The sequence below is a fragment of the Callionymus lyra genome, chromosome 2 (assembly GCF_982586985.1).
Source record: "Callionymus lyra chromosome 2, fCalLyr1.hap1.1, whole genome shotgun sequence".
In the NCBI taxonomy this organism is placed as follows: Eukaryota; Metazoa; Chordata; class Actinopteri; order Syngnathiformes; family Callionymidae; genus Callionymus; species Callionymus lyra.
Window position 1 is genome coordinate 9,818,747 of NC_141819.1, and position 13,175 is coordinate 9,831,921.

General features: G+C 41.2%; 1 protein-coding gene across 3 annotated transcripts in view; it reads right to left on the bottom strand.

Moving 5' to 3' along the window:
• Positions 1-186: 186 nt before the first annotated feature.
• Positions 187-13,175, bottom strand: part of abca7 (ATP binding cassette subfamily A member 7) — a 34,874-nt gene continuing 21,885 nt past the window's right edge. For 2 of the 3 annotated variants that reach the window (XM_087783460.1, XM_087783459.1), the window contains exons 30-49: positions 12,606-12,798; positions 12,184-12,278; positions 12,052-12,084; positions 11,887-11,992; positions 11,754-11,828; positions 10,845-11,014; positions 10,601-10,778; positions 10,414-10,529; positions 8,919-9,063; positions 8,718-8,841; positions 8,520-8,649; positions 7,268-7,397; positions 6,998-7,060; positions 6,231-6,337; positions 5,976-6,117; positions 5,773-5,907; positions 5,428-5,531; positions 5,182-5,274; positions 3,586-3,835; positions 187-1,812 (exon numbers count right to left, since the gene is read on the bottom strand). In XM_087783460.1, coding sequence (XP_087639586.1) covers positions 1,438-1,812; positions 3,586-3,835; positions 5,182-5,274; positions 5,428-5,531; positions 5,773-5,907; positions 5,976-6,117; positions 6,231-6,337; positions 6,998-7,060; positions 7,268-7,397; positions 8,520-8,649; positions 8,718-8,841; positions 8,919-9,063; positions 10,414-10,529; positions 10,601-10,778; positions 10,845-11,014; positions 11,754-11,828; positions 11,887-11,992; positions 12,052-12,084; positions 12,184-12,278; positions 12,606-12,798 — 2,764 coding nt within the window. In that variant the 3' untranslated portion in view covers positions 187-1,437. The remainder of the gene's footprint in view (positions 1,813-3,585; positions 3,836-5,181; positions 5,275-5,427; positions 5,532-5,772; positions 5,908-5,975; positions 6,118-6,230; positions 6,338-6,997; positions 7,061-7,267; positions 7,398-8,519; positions 8,650-8,717; positions 8,842-8,918; positions 9,064-10,413; positions 10,530-10,600; positions 10,779-10,844; positions 11,015-11,753; positions 11,829-11,886; positions 11,993-12,051; positions 12,085-12,183; positions 12,279-12,605; positions 12,799-13,175) is intronic. The other variant, XM_087783462.1, reaches the window with a different exon arrangement.

Below are 13,175 nucleotides of genomic sequence, written 5' to 3' on the forward strand. Positions count from 1 at the left end.
CCATCTTTCTGGAACCTGTCAATCATTATTGTGATAGACGTTTGGCGTCATAGAATATACTTTTATTTTGTGTCGACAAAAGCCATCAATCAGAAGCACGACTGTCAACCCCAAGAGTTAATAATAAATAAAATAAAACAAATCTTGAAAGGAACGATTGCCTCCAGGAAGGAAACATGTCAAATATTTATAATAAAGTTTCGGTTTATTTTGTTTAAAAAGGACAATGTGCAGTTACATTAAAAACATGGCTGCACCAGATTTAGCACAATGCTACTTTCCATCTGTAGTCATAAAGGTTTCAGTTTAAGTTGACTCAACAAATAACACAAATAACAAATATTTACCGACACCCAGGCTTCTTTACTCAAGATCTTAACAGATGATGCAAAGAACATTCGTGCACAAGTTGTTTCACGCATGTAGTAAACAAGTATATTCCTCAAAGTACACTCGGGTTCAGAAAAGCTTTTGGTCTGTTTAGCATTCAGTCGTTTAATGGGTTTAAAAAGTTGACTGAACGACGTGAGCTATCAAAGATAGTGGGAAGAAATCAGAGTCAAATTGGTTATATTACATTCAAAGCATTACAGCATTCTTTTTTAAATGACTGAATAGTAAACAGATCCCAACAATCTTTCCTCATGGTTTAATTTTATCTACATTCAACACCATATTTCTTCATAAGCACAATGACAAGAAACACATGGTCTAAATAAACAATACAAAACAAGTAATAATCTATAATAACATAACTTAATTGGAATAAATAAAATAACCAACTAAATAAATAGTTCAGCTTAAACAACTTTCGTTGCTGAAACCAACTGATCAAACTGTTCTCCGACACCATCTCCAGATAAAATGTAACACAGACATTAAACATAAGTTATGAGACTCATATTTGTCATTTGTATAAACTGCAGCAATTCTTTAAAATGTTTTGTAAAAAGTGTCGAGCGCGCACCGCATTTTCCTTTTTATAGTGCAAAGTAAAGGAGATTGCAGGAGGTCTAAGTAACGAGCCCTGAGGAACACCGTTTTTAGCTTCAACAGAAAATGACAAATAAAGTTGGAAACTAAGGAGTGAAAAAGGCACCACGGCCTGTTTTTTTTTTTACAGCGAAGCATTCACGTGCTACAAGTCTCACGATGGGCAACCGGGTTCAATTCCTCGAGTGCTCGATGGTTTCAAGTTTTGAATGATAAAGATCAGCATCTCGTGATGGGATGTTCTCAATTGGGATGGATAAGTTCAGTAAAAATCACTGGAAACAAGGAAATAGAAAACATGTAGAAAATACTTTTGCCGAACACAAAAAGGAAAATCAAGATGATTGAACAGGATGGACTTGTAATTTGGCTTCCTAGCGATACAGAGGCTGATGGTGTTTGACCTTTCAAGGTCGCGATGTTTCTGATTCACCCTGAACGATGTCACACCGGCGTGTCCTCCGTGTCTTTGCCGACGATGAACAGCTGAGAAGGATCTTTCCTGCTTTTCTTGCCTCTTTGTTTTAACCTGCTGCAGCTGGTCGATTCCTCCTGGTCGTCGTCGCCTCCGTCGCTGCTGCTGCTGCTGCTCGGCGTCTCTGCGGCTTTCGTCTCCTTGGATCGTCCCTTCTTAGACCTCCTGGGAGTCCTTCTCCCCCGCGGCTGCAACGCCTTCTCCTGAGAGGCAGGGGTCGCCGTTGTGTCCGGAGGTCTGACACGAAGGGTCAAGTCCGGCCTGTTGGGCTGTGCTGGTCCGTTATTGATGACGACGACGTCGCTGAGGTCATCGGTCTGTTCCTTAGCAAAGTTGACAAACACCTGAGGAAAAAAAAGGAGGATAAATCAACAAAATATTCCCCTCGTCAAAATTTAGGGTCACATTGACCGTGATTATTAAACACACAAACGTAAGTCAAAACACTTTTCGAAGCTGTATTTTCATGGCACAACATGAAGGAAATAGCTACACTATGTGATCATTTGTTGTGTACTCATGTTTGCCGCCAGTGATTTTACTTTAATACTGTTATATATATTTTTTAACAGTTTTACGAGAATAAAAATACTCAAAAAAACGCTGTATAAGCAGTAATTAAAGTCTCTGGTACACTTGGTGTTGGAGAGACACAATTATTACACAACTTCATTCAAAGACGTGGCCAGTATATAAACAGGAAATACAAATAAATAAACAAAAATGCTCATTGTAAGAAAAACAGAGGTCCAAGTAGTGAGCCATGAGGGGCACCGCTATGGTTAATAAGCACCACTTTCAAGAATACTTGAGGTCCAAGTAGGGCACCTTGTGGGACACCAGAGCATAAAACAAACAATGTTTTTTTTCTTGTGTGAGGGAATAGATTGTGTTCATTGCATTCATTTGTGACGCAAATATAATCACTTGTTCCAACGACTACTATCTAGAAACCATGGCAACATGCCAGCCCAGGAGCTGCAAACACATTCATGACTATATTTACTTTGGCCGAGTCAGAGTTCAACGTTAGAACTGGTGTGGAGACGTGATTGATTTTTACCTTGTTCTGTTTACTTCTCATTACGAGTCACAACGAGTCCTTCGTTTTGACGACTTTTTCTCCTTTGTGCCACTTTTCATTTGAATGTTACAAAATAAATCGGGAGAAAATTTAAAAATCTGTTGGGAAAGTCAAGTTTCTTGATACCATTTGCCATATTTTGTCTATAGTTCTTTATTTTGCAGACAATGGCATAAAATATAAAAGTTTGTAAGTAAGTAAGTAAGTAATTTTTAATTGTATAGCGCTTTTCCAGACCAGGGTCACGAAGCGCTTAAACAATCAAAACAATATTCAATAAAGTATATATTTTAAAGATCAAGATAATACTGATAACACAACAGGAGTTCCAGAAAATCAAGGAAAAGCCTGAACAAATAAAAACGTCTTGAGATGTTATGTCTTAAACCATTTCTTCTTCACCCTCCAGCCCTTTAGGTGTTAAGCTCAGTGTATTAGCGATGAATTTGTACCAATAGTTGTTACTTCTACAGGACACCGTCATTACTTGTTTGCTAGGGGCGCCAAGAACTGAGCCCTGAGGATCTCCAATCTTTTCCCCCCTCCGGAGCCTCGACCTCGTGATCCGTCCCTGAAGCGCCTGTCAAGGTCGTTGATTGACGATTTGTTTCCTCGTCTCCTCGCAGGCGACAGAGTTACCGTTGTGGAGATATAGTCAGGACTGTTACGACCATCGCTTCAGGGATCAGGTGAACGCAAACCTACAGTTTGTTGTGGCTTTGTGGATTCTTCCAGATCAGTGACACGTTTGCTTTCTTCCTCTTTAAATTTGCCTTGTTGTTGGAAACAGTTGTTTGTTTGCCAGAGTGTGTACTTGTATTTGCTGAGACAGAAGGATCACTTGTGCACATATTTGCTCTCCAGTTAACGGCCTATACAAGTTTGTTTGTTTGCGTGAAGTACAAAGTAGCTGTTTACTGATCAACATGTTCAGCTGAACTGCTTCATCTAATCTTCCTAATCTCTCAATCGAATCCTTGATCATCTGTCGCGAGGAGACTTAAACGAAGGTGTTCTCCAAGGTTCTCCTCACCTGGTCCAGCGTGGTCTGGGACACGGAGAAGTCCAGGACGCCCAGCTCCTCGTGGTTGTTGGCCAGGACGTCGAAGACCTTGGCCAGGCAGCAGTCGTGCGACGGGATGTGGTACTGCAGCACGTTCTGGTGACGCTCCTTCAGCTGCATGCTGGGAAACGAGGTCGCCATGTAGTCGCCCACCGGACAAGAGCCCGGGCTGGAGTTCCGGTCTTCCAGGCGGAGGATGACGGTGTAGCCGTCGCCAAACCTGAAGGATCCAGAGTTACATTAACCGTCACCAACGTTATCAAATTCAACCACTAGGTGTCGCCATGTCAAACGCATTGATTATTTGACCAATCAGAGGCTGGAGGTGACGGAAATAATATCCCGCGCCGTGATTGGTTGATGTGAAACCTTCTAAAGATGAACTGATGACAGCATCTCTGGTGAGTTAGAAGTTTGATTTCCTTCGTTACAGGTTTAATTGATGGAGGACAAAAGTAAAATGTATATCAGCTGTAATCACGCCCGCTTTGTTTATACAACGAGTCCCTTAGAGGTGGAGACTTAAGGGATTTATCACGCGCAGTGACAAACCTCCATGCTTGACCAATCACAGCAGAGTGGGTGTGGTTATGGTAAACAAGATTTAATCTCCAGAAAAACTGTTTTTTAGATATTTTCTAAAGTGAATATTTCAATGAAAAGAGAGTTTTGTACAAACACACACTGATGATACAATAGAGTCACAACATCTATTTAAGAAACACCTAAATCAACACTTGAGTTGACCTTTAAAGCAGCTATATGAAAGATTGAAAATATTGACTTGGCTCCCTCTAGCGTCAGAAAAGTGTAACAGCAATGTCATAGAACTACAGTTGCCACATACGGTAAATATATTTGTTAACAATATAGGACAAAAACTCCAAACAAAAGTTACACTTTAAAAAACATGCATTATTTCATTATTAAAATGTTCTTCTTTTTTAGGTCTCAGTGTAAAGAAATTCAAAGGACTGATAATATTTGAAGAAGTGCCACGTTCAACAAAATATATGAGGAAGAAGCTCAAGAAACTGCAGCCACAGCGATGTTCTTATTACTGTTCTATTTGAGAGGAAGCTGTGGTCAGACCTCAGGAATCGAAGCCTCAGTCAGAGAAACAGTGTGATGGAAGTTGTTTAAACCACAATTTACTTTGGTCGGATTAATCAAGTCACTCAAGATTCTCTGGAGTGACTTGATTAATCTGAACGATCCTGCCTTCATCAGTGGGAGATAACAAGAACTTTGTTGTGAAGAAAATGCAGAGAAGGAAAGTTGAGAAATGGAGACCTTCAACTTCAATGAGTTTCCTAACGCTCCACGGAAATAATTGCGTCACAGTCTGTTTCTTAAAGTCATTACAAGTATCGGCAGAAAACATGAGAAGAAAATCTTGTGATCAAGGATGAGAAGCAGCTCAGATCGTGGAGTTGAAGATAAGAGACTCAGCTTAGATAGAATACTTCAAGAAGAAGAAGCAACCGTTTGTATTTGAGATCCTGCCTCACTGATCCCAGCACAGAAACATCTCTTCCTCCAGTCACACAGATCAACGAGTGTTACCTGTTCTTCAGGTGCTGCACTGATCCCAGACACTGGAACCTTCCGTTCACCATGATGGCCATCCTGGTGCACAGAGCCTCACACTCCTCCATGCTGTCCAGGCAGAGTCATGGGTTACACTCTCTGTTCAGGCTCTCGCCTCATTTACTCAATTTAAACTACATTAAAACAAACTGCATGATCGATTTTCGCTTGAAAACACAACAACAAACGTGAATACACGGTGTCAGCAGCAGCACCCCCTACCTGTGAGAGGTGAGAACTACAGCTCGTCCTTCTTTGGTCACGCTGAGGATGCAGTTCCACAAAAACCTCTTTGCCTTCGGGTCCATTCCTGTCGTGGGCTCGTCCTACAATTTAATAAAGCAGTTAAAAAACACGTTCAAACGGGAAGCGCTCGAGACTATATATCGTTGCTATAACCGTTGACGGCCACTAGATGGCGCCAGAAAATGCTCAAATATAATATAGTTAAAGGGGAAGTCCAAAAATCGTTTTAATAAATAAAACATACATTTAGAAAAGCAAACTGCATTATAAATTCATCAAATGAGAATATATATATTCTTTATAATTCTCTAAAACACTCACCAGGAATATGACCGGCGGTGTTCCGATTAAGGAGATGGCAGTGGACAGTTTCCTCTTGTTGCCTCCGCTGTAGCTTCCAGCCTCCCACTCCGCATACTGGGTCAGGCCCAGCTTCTGGATCCCCCACTCAGCCACCTGACCAAAAAGAGGGATGGATTAAAGGAGGGGTAGGTGACAACCGTCTAGAAGACTAGAGACGATACCTTTGCGACAGATGTCTCCGGTACTCCTCGAAGTCTGGCGTACAGTTCCAGATGTTCCCGCCCGGTCAGCAGGTCATTGATGGCGTCAAACTGAGGACAGTATCCCATGAGCTGGTGGACACGATCCATCTCAGTCTGCACACTGACACGACAACAACACATTTAGTGGACAGTACACACTGACACTTCATCACGTCATGTCAAACAACATTAGAAAGAGAGTCATGAGAAAGAGAACGACTGCATCGTCAGCACCTGTAGTCGTGAAGATAGGCCTCTCCAAATGTGACCGCTGTGTCGCCGGTCAGCATGCGGAACGTGGACGTCTTCCCGGCACCGTTCACTCCCAACAGACCGAAACACTGGACAAATGGACGCGACAGAAGCTTGTAACTGATACGATACATGTGATTATCAACATGGAGTTGATATTAGACATCAACAGATTTTTGGTAGAATTTTCCACAGCTTTAGGTAGAATTTTCCACAGCTTTAGAGATCAGAGGAGTGAGAGAACAACACAGGGGCCTCAATTAATTCCTGTGAAATTAGAGGTGCTGATACTCATCCCTGCTTCTGTACGCTGTACACTATTTAAGAGAATTTAAGGTTAAAATTATATAATGAGGTCAACTTTGACTTTAGAGGGGGAAAGTACATGCAATTCTAGTTTTCTGTTTATAAATGGCAACTAATATAAAACTCCAACTCTCCTGACTTGATTCAAATGTTGAAGTCTTCCTCTCCAAGATGCAGTAAGTCTCTCATCATGACCATGTTTTCAACTTATTACTTTATAAACTTGCTCTGAAATCCGGGCGAACGAGAGGTTACAAGAGCGGAGCCCATTATAATGGGCCAGGTGTAATAACCCCCTGCATTGTTTATACAACGAGTCCTTTGGAGTTGGTTACTGTTGGGATTGATAACGCGCAGTGACAAACATCGATGTTTGACCAATAACAGCAGAGTGGGCGTGGTTATGGTAGAGAGATGGTAAATATGAAGAATAGTTTTCTTACTTCACCACGAGGAATCCCCAGACACAGACGATCCACTGCAGGCTTCTTACCAACTTTATAAATCTGTCGACAAGATAAGGACATTTTTAGTCAAGGATTTCAGTTTTCCATTCAATACTATTAAACTTTATATCCCTGGTTAAACAAGTGTTGAGGTGATGGGTTGATGAGGCATCTTGAGACATGTATCATGATACAGTGTCTTCACTACGCAGCGGTTTCATGAGGCCTCAACAACCCATCCCTGTTGTGTAGCTCATGTAGCTTCACCTTGCTCAGGTCCACCATGGTGAGGATGTCAGAGTGAGCGTTGCCGCTTTTGACTCGCTCCCTCTCTCGGGCCACGTCCTCGTCTTCAGGACCAGGAGGAGGCGGGACCAGTGGTTCAGTCCACCACGGCCTGATGGACATGCACGGTATTGTATAAACAATTATGTCAAGCAATTATTAAGTTCAGTACAAGTAACATCGCTGAGGTAACGGCAGATATAAACGAGTCCGACTTGTGTTGTAACCTCGTTGGCCAACAACAACAACCTTAGCCAGCAGTGATGTGTCGATGAAGCTTCATGAAGCAGTGTCATATTTTTCAGATTAGGGGGCGCTCTCAGCTTAACAATGATGTAAGGTTTAAATAGAATAACTTTTCAAAGCAATAGATTATAGAGTGTGAGTGAGAGTAAAGAGTGACATCTAGTGGACTCAGGAAATAATGACACCGTTTCATGAAGCTTCATCGACACATCACTATTAGCTAGCTAGCATTTGCTTCTTCAAAGTTCAAACAAAACTTGTAAACATTTATAAAAAAAAAAAAACAACTTTAAATGTTTTAATTGATTGAGAACCTCAGTTCAGCCAATTAAATTATTGTTTGAAGACAAAAATGCCGTAAAACACTGAACAACCTTGTTGAAGTTGCCAGACTAAAAATGATTGGATAGTGTTATGTCACTCAAATGTGTTTGTGGTATCCCTTGTGTTGTCTCTGGGTCGAGGTAAACGACCTCCACCACTGCATTTGTATTTATGGAAGCCAGGGAGGTCGTTCACATTGACCCAGAGACAACACAAGGGATACCGCAAACACATTTGTTTTTAAGCCTCCGGGTCACCTTGACCCAGAGATAACACAAGGGTTTAAATGATATTGGACCTCTATTGTACTCATCATTATGTGCCTCTTCTCATTGAAATATTGACGTTAGAAATTGATCTTAAGCCCCGCCCACTGAAAACACTTTGTTTTTCTGGAGATTAAATCTTGTTTACCATAACCACACCCACTTAGCTGTGATTGGTCAAGAAAAGAGGTTTGTCACTACATGTCATCAATTCTCCAAGAGACTTTTAAACACTAGAGTAAATCAGAAAAGTTTGACATAAGTTTACCTTTAAAAAAGGAAAAAGTTTTCTTATATAATCATCTTCTTTAAAAACAAAAGTAAGGAAACTAAAATGCAGTATATTTAACATGTGTTCATAGATCCAGCAGCAGATCACTGCTGTGAAGCAAGTTTACCTGCCGCGGATGAAGAACTTGTACTCCAGTAAAATGGTGAAAATGAAGAAGACGATTCCTTCAACCAACATAAAGAAGATGTTCTTCCCCAAGAAGTCCCACTCCAGAGGATCCAGGGTCGGTTTGCTCCCTGGAAGAGACCATCACGGTTAACTTCAGCCTGAAGCAGAAAGGAGAGGAAGTCAAGGATTTGTTCACCTAATCTCTGGAAGGCGTTCGCCATCGCCTGGTTCTTGGCCATATCCAGGAGGCCTCGGCCCAAACAGAAGTGAGGGAAGATCAGGAAGACCTTCTTCAGAGATTTGTTGATGTCGTTCAGATACTGTTCAAGGAGGAAAACACAGTAAAAGACTGAAACCGTGTAACGTTGTGTTACAATCTTTGGCTGCCGACACCCACCTCGTCCCTAAACAGCTCCAACACAAAGGTAGCGATGATGACGTTGATGCCGATGAAGAGGTTGATGCAGACGAGGACGACGTAGGCCGTGCTGGGGACGGTGAAGACGAAGGACGCCGGATACATCAGGGGCGTGATGGACCATCTGTTGCAGCCAAGAGGTAACACACCGTTTTAAGAGATATTGGAAATACACGAAAATGTATTTAAATGAATAAACGATTTAATTGAGCTGATGTAAATAATACATTTCTATGCTCCTGTGAAATAAAATCTACACTTTACTGTTATTTCTACAAAAAACATGGACAAGTCCAACATAGAAAAATCCCCGACAATTTTAATAAACCCAATTTTCTTTGTCATATTTGTGAAATTATGTCCTTTATTCTCTAATATGTATGATTTTCTATTAGAATTTATAATATTAAATTGACTTCAAACACAGCAGGGGGTGTCACTAAAAACAACAACCCAGGAGCGAAGGTATCAACAGGCAAGTACCCACAAATTTTTACATGATTAATTTGCCATTTTAGGTCAAAGGTCAGACCTTGTCAAAGCATGAGGTCACAATAACACTATACAATTGACATGTTTCTAAGGGTTAAATCAACATTTAATTACTAGTTAAACTCTACATAAAACGTGTGTGGGTAATAATTTCAATTTAAATAAAGAGCTTTGGTATCGCATTTTAAAATGGAATTCATATTAAGTATAATATAATTAAAATATGACATAACTTATTTAATAACATAACTTTGTTTATTTCATTTGATAATATATATATATATATATATAGTATATATAAATATGACATTTTACATAGAATCTTAAAATAATTTAATTGAGAGGAACAATTAAAGGATATATAAATCAGATTAAAACTTAAACGTACGCTAAGGTTTGTCTTTTTATTTATTCCTTTTAAGTGTCCCTTCTGTCCTTTGGCTTGACTCCCCTTTATAACACTCACAGTATATAACGTGGCCCCTGAGAAAAAGTAATTAAGGGGCTACGTTACTGTTGTGAGGGGCTGTCGTGGAAAAAGCCACTAAATACGATATAAAATATGTGTTATATCTATACTTTAATTTCTCAATACTTGTGTATTTTTTGTAAAATGTAATTATGAAATTACTTTAAATATATATATATATAAAAAAAGATTATACATTATATTTAAATTTAAATAAAAACAGTATAGAAAACACATGTAAATATTAAATTAAAAACACGTTATTTTAAAGCATTTGTTTTCCTATTTTTTAGGGTTAAGATTAAAAGTCCCTAAATGAAGAACTTTAATGAAGTATATACTCAAGACTTCACGAGGGACACACAAAATGCAGGTTCGTCAGGTCTGTTCAATAAAAGTTGTTCACGAAGTAAAAAAGACAGTTGAGTTGAATACAATTGGATATTTTCCTCTGAAATCTACTCACTAGTATCTGGTTCAACAACAACTTCTAGTTCAAGAGTGAAATCTGACCCGTAGAGCAGGAGCAGCAGCACCAGAGCGGGCAGGTTGGTCTCGGAGACATAGGCTTGCTGGTTGAAGCACAGGAAGATCAGAACCACCATGATGGCCGGGACACAGTAGTTGAACTGAGGAGAAAGATAATGATGATAATTATTATCGATAACAACACGATCATGATGGATTACTGACGACCGACCATATCCCAGGTGAAGTTGGCCAGCCAGTAGAGAACGGGTTTGACTCCGCTGACGAACTGCAGGTGTTTGGCTTTGCTGGCTCGCTCCTCGATCAGGAAGAGGACGAAGCCGGCGGGAACGAAGGACATGGCGAAGATGACGCAGATGGAGATGAGCGCGTCGACGGTTGACGTCATCCTGGAAGGAAACAAGAGTTCATTTAAGATCATTCTGCGTCCGAGCGTTCCGTGAGGTCTGACTGACTTGACCATGTCGGTGAGCTGCTCCTTGTCCAGGTTGAGCGGGTGGTTGTAGGCGGTGATGCCGTGCCTCCTCCTCTCCGGGCCGGGCGGCAGACTCGCCCTCAGCAGCCCGTTGTTCATCACGTTCACGAAGGACACCATCGCGTGCCAGCCTTTGTTGTTGTACCAGACCTGCGCACCAGAGACGTCACCCACCGTTGGTCACGCTAACTAGTGAGGTGAAGCTTCGTGAAGCAGTGTCATATTTTTCAGAGGACAGTAGGGGGCGCCCTCAGCTTTTAAAATGATGTGAGGTTTCAATAGAATTACTTTTCAAAGCAATAGATTATAGAGCAAAGAACGACATCTAGAAAGAAGCTGTCTCGCCTGCAGTTTATACAAAACTCGAGAATTCTGAGCTGCTCTAGTAGAAGAACTCACATTTCCCCCGATCTTTAAAACTCTTCACTGGCTGCCAGTTTCTTTCAGGATCAATTTTAAAATTCTGGTTCTTACTTTCAGATCTATTCATGGTCAGACCTTCCATCATGAAGACTTACACCCCAGCTCGGGCTCTGAGGTCTGTGGATCAGAATCTACTGATGGTTCCTGAACACGCTTCTGGACCAGAGGAGAGAAATCCTTCCAGACTGTTGCTCCTAAGCTTTGGAACCATCTCTGTGTTTGATGATCTACTGACTCCTTCAAGAAACATCTTAAGACATTTTTATTTGAGAGTTTTTTTTTAAACTTTTAGGTATTTTTAACTGTTTATGTTTTTATTGTTCAAGCGCTTCGTGACCCTGGTCTAGAAAGGCGCTTTACAAATAACTTACATAAAGTTACTCACTCACTTACTCGTGGACTCAGGAAATAATGACACTGCTTCATGAAGCTTCATCAACACATCACTAACGCTAACTCGTGTCACCTTCACGTTGTCTCTACTGTTGAGTCCTGCGTAAAAACCCGGCACTCTGTCGAGCAAATGGTCCAGAGAACTGTTCTGTGAGGAAGAACAGCAAGTTCAGCTGCAAGTCAACACTCCCGAAATCTTACTCTACCTCTGGAACTGGGAAACGGTCTCTTATAGCAGAGATGGAATCCTGGACGTGATCGATATCGAACGCCATCTGTGTTGCTTTGCCGCCCAGGGAGAAGCCTCCGTACCTGGAGCAACAGCGATGTCAGGAGAACGAACCTTCAGAGCAGATCTTTTCGTCTCTCACCTGAGTTCGTTCACCCACTTCTTGGTTTTCATACTGTTCACGACACAAATAAACAACAGATTTTTAGTCAATCTAGAGCTTGAAGCACTTGGCGGGGTATTTATTTTATTTATTTACGCCTCAGCATCTCACCTTTTCTTCAGGAGCTGCGAGTAGGTCTTGGCCAGATAATCCGTGACGTTATGATTCGTCAGGTTTTGAAGAACGTCACCCGTCGGCCTCTTTATCTGGAGGAGAGATAGAATGCCGGGATGGACGAAAGGAAAATTTACCAAACTGTTACAGGAAGAATTAGCTTTTTAATTCATAAGTATTTAGGGTTTTAACTCGTTTAATCCTTGTAACACCTTCACAAGGATGGATCAAACTTCACACGTGCCTCTTTCTCTTCACGTCTCTGACCCTTTTTTTCTAACTACCCTCGACATTTACATCATAAAACTCCCGTTTCAATATGAAACCTGTCCAACCCACTTTGATGTCCTAATATTGCAAACTATCACACACTGATAATATTCCAACAATGGCCCTAAAATTCAAAGTGTTAAACCTACCTGTGGAGGAGGAAGTCCTCCAGCACCCACCGGACACTCGGGCAACATCCTGCTGACCTTCTCTGTGCTGCACTGACAGTCTGGAGAGGGTCTCTCTCGGGTCCAGTTTCCTTTGTCGAACATCTGCCAGGTGTAGAAGCCCACCTGCGGCCGCATGAACATTCCGCCCTGCGGGCTGCTGCACTCCGAGCTGCTTCAAAGACAAATTGAATAATGTAGACCATGGCTGGACAGTGAGATGAAAACGCTTACGCTAGAAAAGAGATGTAAATGTGGTGCAGTTGCAGTTGAGAGTAAATCAGTCTGGTGGCACAGCTGTAATCAGGCCCCTTCAGTCGCTCTGTCAGGACCCTACTTTGCAAAAAGCTATCTTCTCTCTCACCATTGGATGGCAGTATAACTCTACTTTACTCTGGAACTCAGTGAGTTTCCATGCCTTAGTTTTTAAATAAAACATTCAACAATTTAACCAACCAGGAGCTGATAAAAATGGCTTATATTTTAATTGTGTTGATCACAGATCAAATTTTTAATTTTTTTCCAAAAAATAAAAAACAATGAAATGGCAGA